Genomic DNA, 15,278 nt, shown 5'->3' with positions numbered 1-15,278 from the left:
ATCAGCACAACCCTTGCTACCACAGGTAGCAGCAGCATGTCATAATGAAGATTTAAGTGCCATGCCACAAATCCAAGTGAGAGAAGGACTGTGTTTAGCTCCATCTCAAGCTTTCTCCATGTACATGGTGGCAGGGGCAACACAATCATCAAGCTTCAGTCCTTAAGCAAGAATGAGACGTAGCACTGGGCTGTCTGAGTAGATCACACTGTCTTTCTAAAGAAAGGCCACTGAACTGGAGCTGGCCCACAGATTCCTTTTGGAAGGAAGAAAAGTTAAGCCAGTCACTAACCATTTTAAAAGCCTTGAACTAACAAACAAAACCAACCATATATATATTTCTCATTTTGGCACTTAAAATTAGTTCAGCACTTTATGATTATATCTACTGTTTCTAGATGGTTTTAAAGAGCAAAACCACAAAACACGTAAAAACTGACCTTGTTTCTTTTAACCCTTCTTTCTGAATGACTTCCAGTATTTGTTTTGCAGTCATTGGTGAGTTGGGGTACTTTTCCAATGCCTGAAAAGAAAGAATAAATGTATAAGTGACAAGACACAGGAGTCCTATGAATCTGAAAGGTTACATGATTATTCAGTTTTTACTTAATCATTTGTCATAGGAAGGGAACAGTAGTGTTGAGACTGGAGTCCTCTTTCTGTTGGAAGGCCAGATACAATCAAAAAAACTGCAGCAAGGATAAAATTTACTTGCTGCTTTTGTGCATCACCTGCTACCTCTACCTAGGAAAAATTCTTACCAGGTTCCAAATAAAAGAGTTGAAATATGCAACCAATGTTATGATACAGCAACATAATTCCTTTCAGGCAGGAGGGAATAAAACCCCAAAACAAAACAAAAAGAGAGACAGCTAGTCTTCTTTTTTAAAATTTTTATTACTTCAAAACTATTTGAGGTAATTTCATTATTCTACACTTAGGTTTTGTTATGACCCCAGGAACAAAATTGGCTAAAACCTTCAATTTGTAGAGTAGGAGCTACAGTGAGAAACTACATAGATAAGTTTCAATTGTAAAATGCATTTTGTTTCTAAAAACAATGAAGAATGAAATAGTCACAACAGTCACAGCACACAAGATGCTACATGACAAGAGTGCATTGTGTTTTTCCAGTTCAGCTCATTTTTCTACTCCTTTGTTTTTTCCAATTGAGCCCAATATAACCCACTCCTCTTTTCAGATACAACCACCTTGCACATTTCTGATTTTCCACCTCTTTTTTGTCCCCATCAGTTCTAAGCTATTAAACAAACAGAGACTCTTTTGCTCACGTAAAGTGCCAGACTGACAGCCCTGGAAAATGAAACCTTTCAATCAGCAGTAAAAGGTGAAGCACATGCCACAGCAATCAAGCTTCCCAGAGTATCTTGCCAACATATCTCATCTAGAACTTGGCATTTCTGCCCCAGGTAAATAAGAAATCAGTTTGTTCTCCAAATTAATCCGATCCTGAGCTTCTCTTAGTAGTTACCAAATGATGGCAACTGTGAAAGTAGCTATTACTATGTGGATACCTGCCCACTAGGAACTACAGACATCATCACATTGCATCATGCAAGTCATCAAACTGTGAAGGGTGCTTGCCAAGGCTGTAATTCAAGTAGCTCAAGTAGTCTCTCTACTCACTACAACTTGACCAGCTCGGCTCTCTCCTGTCATTTTACAGTTCTAATCTACTACTGCCTGTTCTCTCCTTTTGCAGCCAAAACAGAGTTTACCAAATCCTTCAGTTCTTTGTTACAGATAAGCTTTGTATCCTTTACCTTTCAGTTCCACAAAGGAAAATGCAGAAGTGAGGGCTGTGCTAGAAAGGTGTGGGAGCTGAACTGAGCTTATCTCATGTACATCAATAGGCAAGATTCAAAAGGGACCCATCAGGAAGAGAAAACCAAAATGTGACTTGAAAGGAGAAAGAAGAGTGAGTAGGAAAGAGTACAGCAATGAGTAAGGACAAAAGGAGCTACACGGGTCTGGGAAAAGGGCCACTGAACAGCCAGGGAAGCTAAATGATACAATATGTTCGTGACCAAACCACAATGACACATTGGAAAAACGACAGATTAAAAGAAATAAAGTAAACAGAAGATTAATGGTGTGAAGAGACAAAAACTGAAACTTCGACATTCAGAAGGAAGCCAAAGACAAAGGATGAGATAAAGTCAGAATACACCAAAATAAAGGGGAAAGAAGAGACTTGAACTGGGAACATTCAAGAGGGCAAACCGTTAAGGACAGAAAAGGAAACTACACTGTACTGGACATGGCTATGAAGGTAACTGTGTGCACTTGAAAGCGGGGTTACTCACTGTGGAGGATTCCCTGTTTCTCTTCCTGAGTACAGGCCCCTCAGCACACCTGGGCAGCTCCTCCCTGCAATTGAGAAAATTTGGGTAGCCCTGTCCCCTTCTCTACGATATCACATCCTACTCTATAATAAAGTCAATAAAAGCGCCAAGTATAACCACATGAGTTTGACAGTAATGGGAAGGAAACAATAAAGCTACACAAACATCAGAATTCACCCTGTTCTGGACAATGGGAGAAGGGAGAAGAGTTTGTGCTGAGGAAGCTGCACTGAACTGGTTGGGGAAACAACAGCCAGACATATGGGTGGGGAAGATCATCTTCACCAAACAACAACAAAACCAACAAGCAGGATGTATAACACTACTACAGAAAGTTTAATCAAACCCACAAGGCAGATTTCAAATACCACAGTATGAAGTGAACATATTCAGGGTATAATGACAAACTGAAATGTACTGAATAACTGAAATGTTAGACAGGCTGAAAGTGCTGGAGCAAACAATTGCCCATTGTATGGACTTGTTTTATGCTGGACATGTAGCTTGGGCTGCAGTTCATATACTCCATGAATTTAATTCTGTTCATCTAACTCTTTAAATCCTGCTACTTAAAGAACTGCTCATATTCTAAATGAAAAACATTAATTCTCCAATTCAAACACTGCTTAAGTTTAAAATCCAGTTTTCTTTATCAAAATAAAGATTAATTTAGCAGAGAATCTGAGTAAGGATGTTTTTTTCTGCCCCTTCCACCAACGCTATCATCTGTTCCCCCCTCCCAATTTTAATCTAAACATTTATCACAGTAAGAAAATAAGTATTTGCAAAAAAATTTAATTATAATCTCATTTTCCTCCCCCAGTTATGGAAAACAGCATCAGAGTATTATTTAAGAGTCTGTGAAATAATGAATACACTGAACTGATAACTGCACTAGGGTCTTTTGCCAGGGTATCTAACCATTAAGACTACTAAAAGCCCACAACACCTTCTGCATTTCTAAGGCCTTTAAAAATAATATTAGAAATTCAAACTGAATTAATGACTGTGCCTTAAGCAAATAAAAAAAATTAAAATGCAGTAGCAGAGTTAAGTCATAGACTTCTTGGTCCGAAAAAGTAACGCAGAACAGAGGAGGAAGCCTTCATCTGTTTAAAATATCTTTCTCCTTCCTCCCACTCCATCCACCAACACTAGTATCGTGTAAGGGCAGTGACTAATAATGCTGAAATCAGAACACGACAAAGTACTGTCAGGAAGAGTATGATTCTTTTGATGTCTTTTGTTAAGGACAATGGCAGAAGAATGGTTTGCACTGACTGCAACCTCTATATCACAGAGGATCAAATATGCTCTATTTATTCCTGCCATTCAATCATAGCCTTAAAAAGGGACAGCTGCTAAATAACTGGGACAAATAATTTTATACCCATCAGGACAATCTGGAAGAGAACAGAAGTATTCATTGCACTGAACATATTCTTGGTGTTCATTCAAACCCTGCTAAATGCCTCAAAGAGAAGACAACTCAGATCCTACCCAGCACAATGGAAATTAAACCTTCCAGCAAACAGTTGCAGCCTGACAAAGTGTGATGTTTGTATCACCTACATGTATCAACCCACAACTTCAGAGACATCCAGTAATTACACAGATGCCACCAACACATACATTCCCAGTTTCACTGGAAAACTCATGTCAGTTCTATGGGACAAGAAGAATTCCAAATTTCTTTTCTCCTTATGGCATCTATCAGCTTCCGCACACTGACAACTGCTCAAAAAAAATCAGTTGCCACACTGGGGAAAGAACACTTTCCAGTGAACTGTTAACAAGAAAACTCTAGACTCTCAGCTTTGAATAAGAGACAAATCCCGAATACTCAGCTTACCTACAAAATAAGAAGAGCACCACTATATAATTGATGGAACAATTGTTAATTGTTCCAAGCTTAATTTATATTCACAGCTGCTTGTGAATACCTGAATCAGATCTGCTGAATAGTTTACATTTCAGCCACTAGAGGGAACACAAGCAGTAGGACAGCGTGAAGAAAGGCGAACTAAAAAGTCAGCTTTCTTGCCAACCATAAACGTTCCTGTAGAAAGTGGGAGGCTTTGCCAAAGAAGCCAATACTCCTGCAGCTATCAGTTATTACACTGACAGAAGAAGATTCTTCTAAACAAGAAGCAAGTGTGGTCGGACACTGTGCTGTGGTCCAAAAGCAGCAGGCAGAGCAGTCTAGGGGGCTTGTTGATGCTGATGGTGCAACCACAGTACAATTAGCTGGAACCGGCCGGAGCCTCTTCCATTTCTGGAAGCTGCCTGCAGGGATCTGAAGGTCAGGTAGCTGGCAAAAATCAGGATCATATTATCATATCTGTTTGGTCAAACTATAGACTGTGCCACTACTCATAAACTGAAGCAATCATCTTTAGAACATTATTTAAATAATTCCAGAGGAGAAAGAGGAATAGTACAATTATTGTCAGCTAAATACTCAACAGCTAAAATACAAGACAGGCTGAACTGCACAATAGACAGTCTTTACTGCCCAAGGACAGCATGGTGAATAAAATAACAGAAAAATAACTTTCCTTCTCCTAAGCAGAAAATATATGATATTTTCTAGCCACCCATTACTAAATTAATTAACTGAAAGATGGAAGCCAAAACAGGGTACAAGAACAGCATCCTGGAAAAGATCCAGCATTGTCTTTTCCAGCTGCTTGTGTGAGGTTGACAGGACTGAATTCTATTGTGGGAAATACCCCACTCAAATCCCTTGTATTCATTTTTGATTAACAGCTTCAGTCATTGGGGAATTATCAGTAGCCTGGTAAAAGTTCAAAGCCCTTTGTGTGTAGAAAGATGGTTAAATGGTTAGGGGAGGAGGGCAGGGTAGGCTACAGAATGGGAGAAGAAAAGAAGGGGATAGAGATGGATGAAGAGGAGGCAACTGTGAGAAGATCAAGAGGAGGGAAGGTACATGATATATGAAAAAGAAGAAAGAGGGATGGAAATAAGAAGGGAAGATGCACTACAATCTATTTTAACAAAGAGATATTCATGGACCTCTTAGTGATGGTAATCAGGAGAAAGCTAAAGAGTAGTTTCCGAGTACCAAAATATTAAAAGAACCTGAAACAGGAGTGATGATTCTCCTGGTAGGACTTTTGTCTTGAGAAGTTGCAGTTACAATATGGAAGTTATAAAATCTGAGTGGAGGAATGTGTATTTCATAAGATAGATATGTGTTTCAAGGTATGCTTCATATGAATTTATCTCTGTAAGCATTGCTACAGATAAGAAAAGTCAAGCAAGGAAAAGAAGTAACATGAAAAGAAAGCAACACATAAAAACAGAAATAAAAATACCTAATGCAGAAATACCTAAACTTGCTGAAATATGTTGGTTTAACATCAGTTATGCACATGCTTGTTGTTGGTTCACACTTTTTTACACCCAAGAAACATTGTTCCCAGCCCTCTTCCAGTCAAAACCTCTTTAAAGTTCCTTTGGCATGAACTACAGGGAATAACTGGGAGAGTGTTCCCTGCAAGAGAATTTCTACTATAGAACTTGCTTGCAAGTTGGTCTACACCACCTAGATTTGCTAAGCTGCCAGAGAGATTAGGCGTTATCTTCTCCCAAAATACTGAATGAAAAGAAAGAACAAGAAAGAAGCTAAATTATTTCATTTTTCATTCCATTGCTTTGACTGGCTGGTTTGAGGCTTGTTTTGAGATTTCTGGACCCTTTTATTGTCCTTTTTTTTTTTTTAGTTGATCTATAAAGTCATATTTTAAACTGATAGAAAGGCAGCATCAGTCCTTTAGAAATTCCAGATAAATTGTACACTTGACATTTTGAATTCAAAAGAAATTGGATTACAAATCAGTTAAAATTAAACATACAATTTTGCTATTCTTTTAAAAGGCACAAGCTCTATCAGCAACGACATCTTGCCATTGCTAGTGGCCTCACACACCACACTAGAAAACACAGGGTAAAGCTTTCAACCCGAAACAACTGACTTATAATAACTTATTGATCAGGTCTGTCATACTGAAACAAGGAAACCTTCGTATTTCTTTCTTCACTAATGCAATCAGCCTGTCTGAGCAACAATGAACTTTCACTTAAAGGCTCTGTCAGCACAGATCCATAAACACCTCGGTGACTATAAAAGGATGAACCCAGTGAGCACAGAGAATCCTATCAAATTTCTGTAAGACCAGGATCAAAGACACACACACCCTAGTGAGCAGGATGTCAAACTCGCTACCCCAGTATATGTTCCATTATTAGCAGCAGGATTACTAGCAATGACTTCAGTTCAAGTAATGAAGCATCCAGATTCTCAGAATGACTGCTCAATTCTCATAGTGCAGTCCAGCCTCCAGACTTCCGCTTAGCCATACAAGATGCACTTCCTCTTGCTCCCTACCACAGTATCCTATTGCCTCTCACTCTGTCCAGCCCTTCTCTACTCTTTTCTCAAAGTGATACCCTCATCTTGTGAGGTGCTGCAATTATTGCCAGCTTCCATATCTCGCACCCTTCTGCATCCTTACTAAAACACCTTTCTTCCCTTGTCTCTACCACAGTACACTCTCACAATACATTCCTATGTCCTCTACCTCCTGAAACATGAGCACACCCACATGGATGCAGTTCATTGCTATGGGTTCCATATGGGTACAAAAGTGCTACCTAGGTTGTCAGTACCGAATAGCTAGCTAGCAGCACATTATAGGTCCTAGGTGCCAACAAGAAAAATTGTATTGTGAACCTCCTGTGGCTTGTAGACCATATTATCTGCCTATTCAGTTTAGAGTAAAAGTTTTTACTTCGGTATCAGTGCACCTAGCTGAAAAACATGAGTCCAAGCTGTTCACAACTATGAATCATGATTTTACAGAGGAGACTAGAAGCAAAACACAGCTCTGCCACCACACATCTCTGCCACCCAAAACCATTACTGAAATCTGCACTCATTCGGTGATCATACACACCATAATTCTGGAATGCCTCTAATTCCAGTAGGGATAAAAGTTCCCCTTTGACACCCACTTCTCTACAAAAGGCAGAGAGGCCCTGCCTAGGTGACTAGAACTAATGGAGTGGAATGGATATGAGTGCCCTGTCAGCTGCCTCTATATTACTGCTAACAGAGGAAAGAACTACCACCAGTGTCAATACATTCATCACATTCATCTCCACTGAGGGAATAAGAAAAAAAAAATACTGAGAAGCCCCAAATCCCAAACATAGTCACTTCCATATATGCTGTTTTCTCCACTGAAAGTTGGTACACATTATTTTTTTCTGAGACACTGAAAGGTTTGCTGTATAACTCATGTTTCAACATAGTAAAATTAAAAAAAAATCTGAAGAGTAAAACTTCATAGAAAAATCAACAATGAGAATGTGTTTGTTTTAAAAGCCTTCATCACTTAATTTCCTCAGGCAAATGTAATGTGTAAGGGTTACTTTTAATGTGAGAACTAAAATTCCCACTGGCTACTCTCTGAATGCACCATATTTAACAGGAGATGACAGCTATGCCAGTTTTCCTGCCGCTGCTTTACTATCAGAGCTTATCTTGTTAGACAGTGTCCTAAGGATACAGATCTAAAACTTGGAAAAGGCAAAAAATAAAATGACAGAAAAGAAAAAAGGAAAAAAAAAAAAAAGGATGGCAGAATACAAATAACATATTTTTAACTGTGCACTCTATCTAAATATCCTTAGATATTAGTTACAGCCATTTTAAGTATTTCATCCAGGTAAAACTCATGCACTAAAAGGGTAAGACAAGCTTCATACTAATAATGCCACTGATTCCACAGTACCATGAATGTACTTGACCAACCAAAAAGCACTTCTATCCATGTTAATAAAATATGGTTAATGACAGCAAACATAAAAACTGTAAAATTATACTTCCATTTTAATTCTGTCAGATAGATGGCACAAAACTACCTCATTAAATTTACAGCACATTTTGATGTTGAAGTAAAAAGCCAGTGTAAGTCACATTTATACTCTTAACCTCACAAGGCAAGTCCATAAACTGCACAACTCAGTTGTTTGCCCTGTTCCTCAATCACAACAGTACACACAGCATCACGCACTTCAAATTAATAAGCAAGCAGACAGGCAGAAAATTACAAAGAACCTTTCCTAGTAATTTTATCCCATAAAGACCAGAATGTGTCTAATGCATGGAAAACCTGGAAAGAAATTCCTGAGAGATGTACAGCAAATGATAAAGCCGGAAAAATTAAAGCCCACCTTGAGTCCACCTGTTTAAGTACTGGAGGCAAAACAAAAAGAGAAATCTCCACAAAATGAAAAATTATGAAAACTTTGTGTTTGGGGGGTGCTCTTGCTTGTTTCTTTTAAATAGTAGAGTTATTCTTTCTTGTCAGAACAGATGATACAAAAGAGTAGTCTTAAGAGTCCTTGGGTATTATGCAGTATTTTCTTCCAAAGCTTACACAATTACTTCACATCTGTTTTCATTAGTCTGAATTATGACATCATTATGTACACAATAGAGTTCACTAGCACAATCCAGATCTACCGCTCTGAGAGCAGATATGATAAGCCATGTTTTTGAACTAAATAAATACAATCTTATAATAGAATGTGTAAAGAGAGACTTCTTTTGTTAGCTGTCAGTGGGATTTTGCTATCTCTGTTAAATATATAATGGTTAGTGTCATAACAAACATCAGCCATCGTGTTATGGCATTTATCTTCACAAGTGAAGAGAGGAAAGGCTACTGTGATTTATTCCATCTCTCCTCATGAGACGATTAATGTCATAAGAGATTAGTTTTCAGTACTGACCTGTACACAGAGCAAAAATACAGGGCTGGAGTGGGATGCTAGGCAGTTTTAATTGCCACAAATTTGGAAGCCCACATATCTTACAGATGGTACAGTTGACAATTACTCATCTAAGATTTTCAAAAATAGGAGAGTATTTTGCAGTACACTAACTCGTACCCATTTTATGTAATTTATTTGTTCAGTCCTTCTTATCAGTCTTTCCACATAGTCCTTTCCCCATCCACCCACACTTGGCCTGTTAAATATATCACTTACTGAAGAACTGAAGTCCATACTAGTGGTCTTTAGTGATATTTGGTAGCATCTGTTTAAAGGTTTGAAACATTTAACAACTATTGCTAAGAAATATTTGTCACAATACAGGCAGGTTAAAAAGAACATATAATGACTCTGTAACTGTGTGTGTATTTGTATATAAATGTATAAATAAGACTTGGGATAGAAGGAGCAGCTTTTCTCAAGTTTTGGGAAAAGTTACACGCTCACTTCTTCCTAAGGGCCTCATAAAATAATCTGACCATCCTAAATTTAAGCTAATAATCTTTCAAAGGCCTTTCACTTCAGAGAAATGAACATATAGTATTTTGTTTACATGCTCCCCACTTATTCTTGTGAAAGAAAATACTTCAGATTATACTGCAGGGGAAAAAAATGAAACAAAACATGACAAGCAACAGTTCTATTAACAGTTCTATTTTTCCCCAAAAATGGAATATGAATTGTCTGTGTTTTCTTTAATTCTCCTTTTTTGGATACTGCTAAATCATTCTAAGCTAGGTAAACTTTAATATTTGATACAAAAGCCTTTTCTGTTAAGACCAGCAAATGTTTACCATTGGTATCTATCAAATAGAACAGGTTATTAAAAAGCTCTCACCACAAAATGTTATCTTTACATAGGCTTCTCAAGTATTGACTTAAACAATTTTATCAGGCTGTTAATCACATTCACATATAATGTTATCAGCAGCTGAGACCAGTCCTGACAGTGAGACCAGCAAGGTAATAGGGCAACATTATGGCAGGGAAGAATTATCATGAAAGCCAAGGACATTTCTTATTGGTGGTAAGTGGACAGGAGAGAAAAATCAATGGGTCCTCATCAGTACAACTGCCTACCAGCCGGATGCTGATTTCCCTTAGAGAGTTAAGTCAACAGAAGAAATCACTTGGCATAAGTAAACAAATTCAATAGGACCTCCAGTCTACAAAGAAGAAAGCTGAACTGTGACTTCAAAACTGGAGTTTGTAAGGAGACAAGATGCTGATTGTTAAACCAATAGTTTGTAACCAGATCTCCAATCAAAATACAGAACATGTCTTCCCCCATGGAGGGAAAACCTGAAAATGTTCAGGATAATCACAGAATCAAAGAATGGTTTGGGTTGGAAGGGACCTTAAAGATCATCTAGTTCCAACCGCCTGCCATGGGCAGGAACACCTCCCCCTAGACCAGGTTGCTCAAAGCCCACCAGACCTGGCCTTGAAAATTTCCAGTGATGAGGCATCCACAACCTCTCTGAGAAACTTCTTCCAGTGTCTCACCACCCTCACACTAAAACATTTCTTCCTGATGTCTAGCCAAAATCTACCCACTTCCAATTTAATAATCTGCATTATTCCGAGCTACAAGGCTGGCTGATACCTCCCAAGTCAAGCTGGACAAGCATTGACCAGGTTACAGGGAGAAATGGCCATCAGCCATACACATCATGCAACTGCCATCACAGAATACCAGAATCTCCACAATTGGTCAACAGAGAGGAATCACAGAAGATTTTATAAAGCAATAGAAATACCAAGACTTCTTACAAAACCTGGCCTCCTGTTCAAGACAAGCTTTTATTTTTAAGGGTCCTTAACATCACAGCGTATATCCTAAGATGCCTCAGTATACACTGAACAGATACAACTGTTACCTGTCAGGATGGTACTGTAACCCAAGAAAAGCAAACAAAGACCAAATAAAAGATGCCAGGCCTACAGTATATTCAGTCATGGTTTTTGTTCTCTTTCTATGAGCACCAACATACATACATATGAGGATTTGAGTTTTCCCAAAGTCACATCTCAGCAAAGGTAGCAATAAAATTGTCAACTCCTAGGAAATGCTACTGGCAAATAAATTCAACATCTGTGGGGGTCTAGGCACATCATTTTAAAGTTAATGTTTTAGAAGTTGATAATATTACATGTTTTAGCTACATCTTCCATTTCCAAAAAATAGCTAGCAATAAATGAACAAAAAAATGAAAACTGTTCTACAGAAAAGTTAACTGCCTCAGCTTGGGCTTCTAGTGCAACTAGTGATGTCATACTCTACCACTGAAATGATGAGAATTAGTATGAGATTAGCTTTACAGTTCAAATACAGGAATGCAATCTTCCTTTAACTATGCCAGATTATCTCATCCAAAGACATAAAATTATACTTAGGAGATTTAGATGCTATGTCCTCTGAAGTTACAAAAAAAAATAAACCAAGATGTCCAGAATCACAAGATAACTACTACAGTCTCATACTCAAGCATCACATCAGACAGATTTTTGGATATGAGAGATTCTAGGAGATTGAATTTTTTCTTGCTGCTTTAGAGGTAACCTGGGATAGATAATTTGAAACCCATTCTGAAAATTCCATCAGAGATCTTACTACCAAATAGATGAAAGAATATTTCAGAAGATAAACTGGTCAGTTATTTCACAGGAATTACTTAGAATTCCAACAACACTCCTTTGGCAGAGATACAGGTAATGGACTTTGTTCTAAAAATAAAAAGCATGCAATGTAATCAAAACACAGTATTTCATTTCCAAGCCAAAGGTCTTGTCTTTTACAGAAAAGAGAAGACAGATTTTTTTTCATCTTGGTGTTTCATTGTGATCCTTACATTCCCAAAGTTTGAGAGGAATCCAAACCTTAAAAATGAAGGTCTGGAGACTTTAGCTGGTTATCTAAATAAGTGAAACACTAGCTAAACAAATAAATAACCAAATAAAATGCAATTTTGTCTTGAATCCAGAAGGGGTATTTTTTCCTCATTTCTTTCATTGTCAATCATAGATTTTCTTTCCTTTCCCTTCAGTATATTTGCTATTCTACTTCTCACTGATAAAAGAATTTCTCCCGCTCTTCTTCACTGCTTCCCAATATGGCACTACCATTTTTCTCCCCAGAATTACATCATTATTACCCAGACACACACTCTTTTTACCACGTGAGATGCCAATAGACATAAACCCAGTTTCATTCTCTTCTACTAACTGCAGAAAATATATGCAAGTACTAAAAGTAGTAAGCTTCGTAACTATTATTATGCATGCATATAGCACTGAAAACCTCATTTTTTTCAGAACATTCATCCTCAGAATGCCTTCCCCAGACCCCTTCCTTCCTCCTCTATGCCCATATTTTTCTATAAAATTAACGCAAAAATTTAACAACACTCTAACCAACACATGAAGCTTCTTCCTATAACAGTTTTAAGAATGCTGATAACAGCAAGCAGATGCAGTGATTTAAAAAAATTTAAAAACCTCTCATTCTCTTTGCAGCTTTTTCAGAAGCATTTCCCAACAACCATGCATATGTAACAACCCCAGTTATCTAGGCAGCCACTTTTGCAGATCTGGCTCGGAATAAAGACAGGAGAATTACTTTATTTAATGTTACTTGAAACATTCTCCTACAACTCAGACACTAATATAATGAGTTAGTGCATGAAAATCACAGAATCACAGAATCCTAGGGGTTGAAAGGAACCTCAAAAGATCATCTAGTCCAACCCACCTGCCAGAGCAGGGTCACCTAGAGTACATCACACAGGAACGTGTCCAGGCGGGTTTTGAATGTCTCCACCGAAGGAGACTCCAGAACCTCTCTGGGCAGCCTGTTCCAGTGCTCTGTCACTCTCCCAGTAAAGAAGTTTTACTGATGTTTAATTGGAATCTCCTATGTTCCAGTTTGCACCCATTGCCCTTTGTTCTATCACTGGTCATCACTGAAAAAAGCCTGGCTCCATCGTCCTGACACTCACCCCTTAACATATTTGTAAACACTGAGGAGGTCGCCTCTCAGTCTCCTTTTCTCCAAACTAAAGAGACCCAGCTCCCTCAGCCTTTCCTCATAAGGGAGATGTTCCATTCCCTTAATCATCTTTGTGGCTCTGCACTGGACTCTTTTGAGCAGTTCTCTGACCTTCTTGAACTGAGGGGCCCAGAACTGGACACAATATTCCAGATGCGGCCTCACCAAGGCAGAATAGAGGGGGAGGAGAACCTCTCTTGACCTACTAACCACACCCTTTCTAATGCACCCCAGGATGCCATTGGCCTTCTTAGCCACAAGGGCACATTGCTGGCTCATGGGCATCCTCCTGCCCACCAGAACCCCCAGGTCCCTTTTTCCTACACTGCTCTCCAGCAGGTCAGCCCCCAACCTGTACTGGTACATGGGGTTGTTCTTCCCCAGATGCAAGACTTTACACTTGCCCTTGTTGAATTTCATCAAGTGTCTCCCCACCCAACTCTCCAGGTCTTGCTGAATGGCAGCACAGCCTTCTGGTATGTCAGCCACTCCTCACAGTTTAGTGTCATCAGCAAACTTGCTGAGGGCACACTCTGTTCCCTTATCCAGGTCGCTGATGAAAATATTGAACAACACCGGTTCCAGTACTGACCCCTGAGGGACTCCACTAGTTACAGACCTCCAACCAGATTCTGTCCCATTGACTACAACTCTCTGACTTCTTCCTTTCAACCAGATCTTGATCCACTCAAATCACAGTATAAAACTGAGACTGTCCTCACTAAGGACAGATTTTCTTTTTGTTGTTGGTTTTTAATTTAATGGAAGTGTTAAAGATTTCATTATTTATAGTAAGATGAGAATGTTTTAATGTCAAACAGTCTATATCCAAGCAAAGTAGGTAATCCTACAAATTAATGGAGATGCAACGTAAGAATTATTTAATTAGACATTCATCTACAAAAAAAAATCTAACAGATCCCTGAATAAAAAAAAAACAGCCAAAACTCACCTAGGAAAACTCATTTGACAGACTAAGATATCTTAGGGTCTTTCTGGTTTGTTGTTTTGTGCTTTTTTTCTAAACAGATTAAAAGACACTAAGCCAATGCTTTTCTGATCTAACTTCCAAAATCCATACAAAACATTCTTGATCAACTGATTCTATTACTCCTTTTTTTTTTTTTCTTTTTTTCCCTAGTTTCCCATCTTCTATTGAAGTTTTCAATCCATAGCTCACATATCAGTTCAAAGACTACCCTTTTGGAGTCCATGAAACACAATAGTTCAAATGATTGCTCAGACACTGACTTTATCCTCAAGGTCTTTCACTCTGCCCACTTCTCTCATTGCTTATCTCTTGCCCTGTATCCTGCACCCCTTAGTCAATCAAGTATCCATATTTCCACTTCTCCCGCATTTATTATCTCTTTCAGTGGAAAACTCCCCAGACAGCTCTGTATGAGTTCTGCAGTCTCCTCATCAAGTGCTGTTGCTGCTACCAAGGGCCTGGAGGCTAAATTAACAACCCACAATGGTTACAGTGAACATCAAACATTTACTGTGAGGGGCTGTTCGAGGCACAGGTACTAAGTTCCCATGGAGGTACTTCGTAAATGCAACAATCATGAACTAAGCATTTATATAACATGCAGTAACTTGCACACCAGACTGATAAAAATCTCCACGTTTATATTGTGAAGCCACAAGCTTCTAGTCCTTAAGTGCTTTTACAACTCCAAAAAAGAGCATGTTTTAACATCATAAGCACTGAGTGGGGCTCACAGTTGTTGGAAGACTGTATCATAAAGAGCATGAAAGATCCTTCTTCATGAGATAACTGCAGTGTTCAAGTTAGCTTAAAGCATTTGTTCCAATTTCTTTCAGTATCTGCTCTTTGGGGGCCAATCCTATACTCTAGAAAACACAGCATTCACTAATAGACTTTTACTAAGCAGGAACATCAGTTGCAGACAAAGATAGAGGTTGGTTATAATTGACAAGATCCACTCAGATGGGTAGTTCTCATTCCAAAAGGGCCAGGGGAAATTGGCAGTGAG

At 38.6% G+C, this 15,278-nt stretch overlaps 1 protein-coding gene across 1 annotated transcript in view; it reads right to left on the bottom strand.

Moving 5' to 3' along the window:
* The window catches only part of ASXL3 (ASXL transcriptional regulator 3), a 135,490-nt gene that overhangs the window by 107,212 nt on the left and 13,000 nt on the right, over positions 1-15,278 (bottom strand). Inside the window, exon 2 of the mRNA XM_051611836.1 lies at positions 441-523. Coding sequence (XP_051467796.1) covers positions 441-523 — 83 coding nt within the window. The remainder of the gene's footprint in view (positions 1-440; positions 524-15,278) is intronic.

The sequence above is a fragment of the Apus apus genome, chromosome 2, assembly GCF_020740795.1.
Source record: "Apus apus isolate bApuApu2 chromosome 2, bApuApu2.pri.cur, whole genome shotgun sequence".
In the NCBI taxonomy this organism is placed as follows: domain Eukaryota; kingdom Metazoa; phylum Chordata; class Aves; order Apodiformes; family Apodidae; genus Apus; species Apus apus.
The sequence above is the reverse complement of the archived record's forward strand: the minus strand, read 5'-3'. Positions and strand labels throughout refer to the sequence as shown.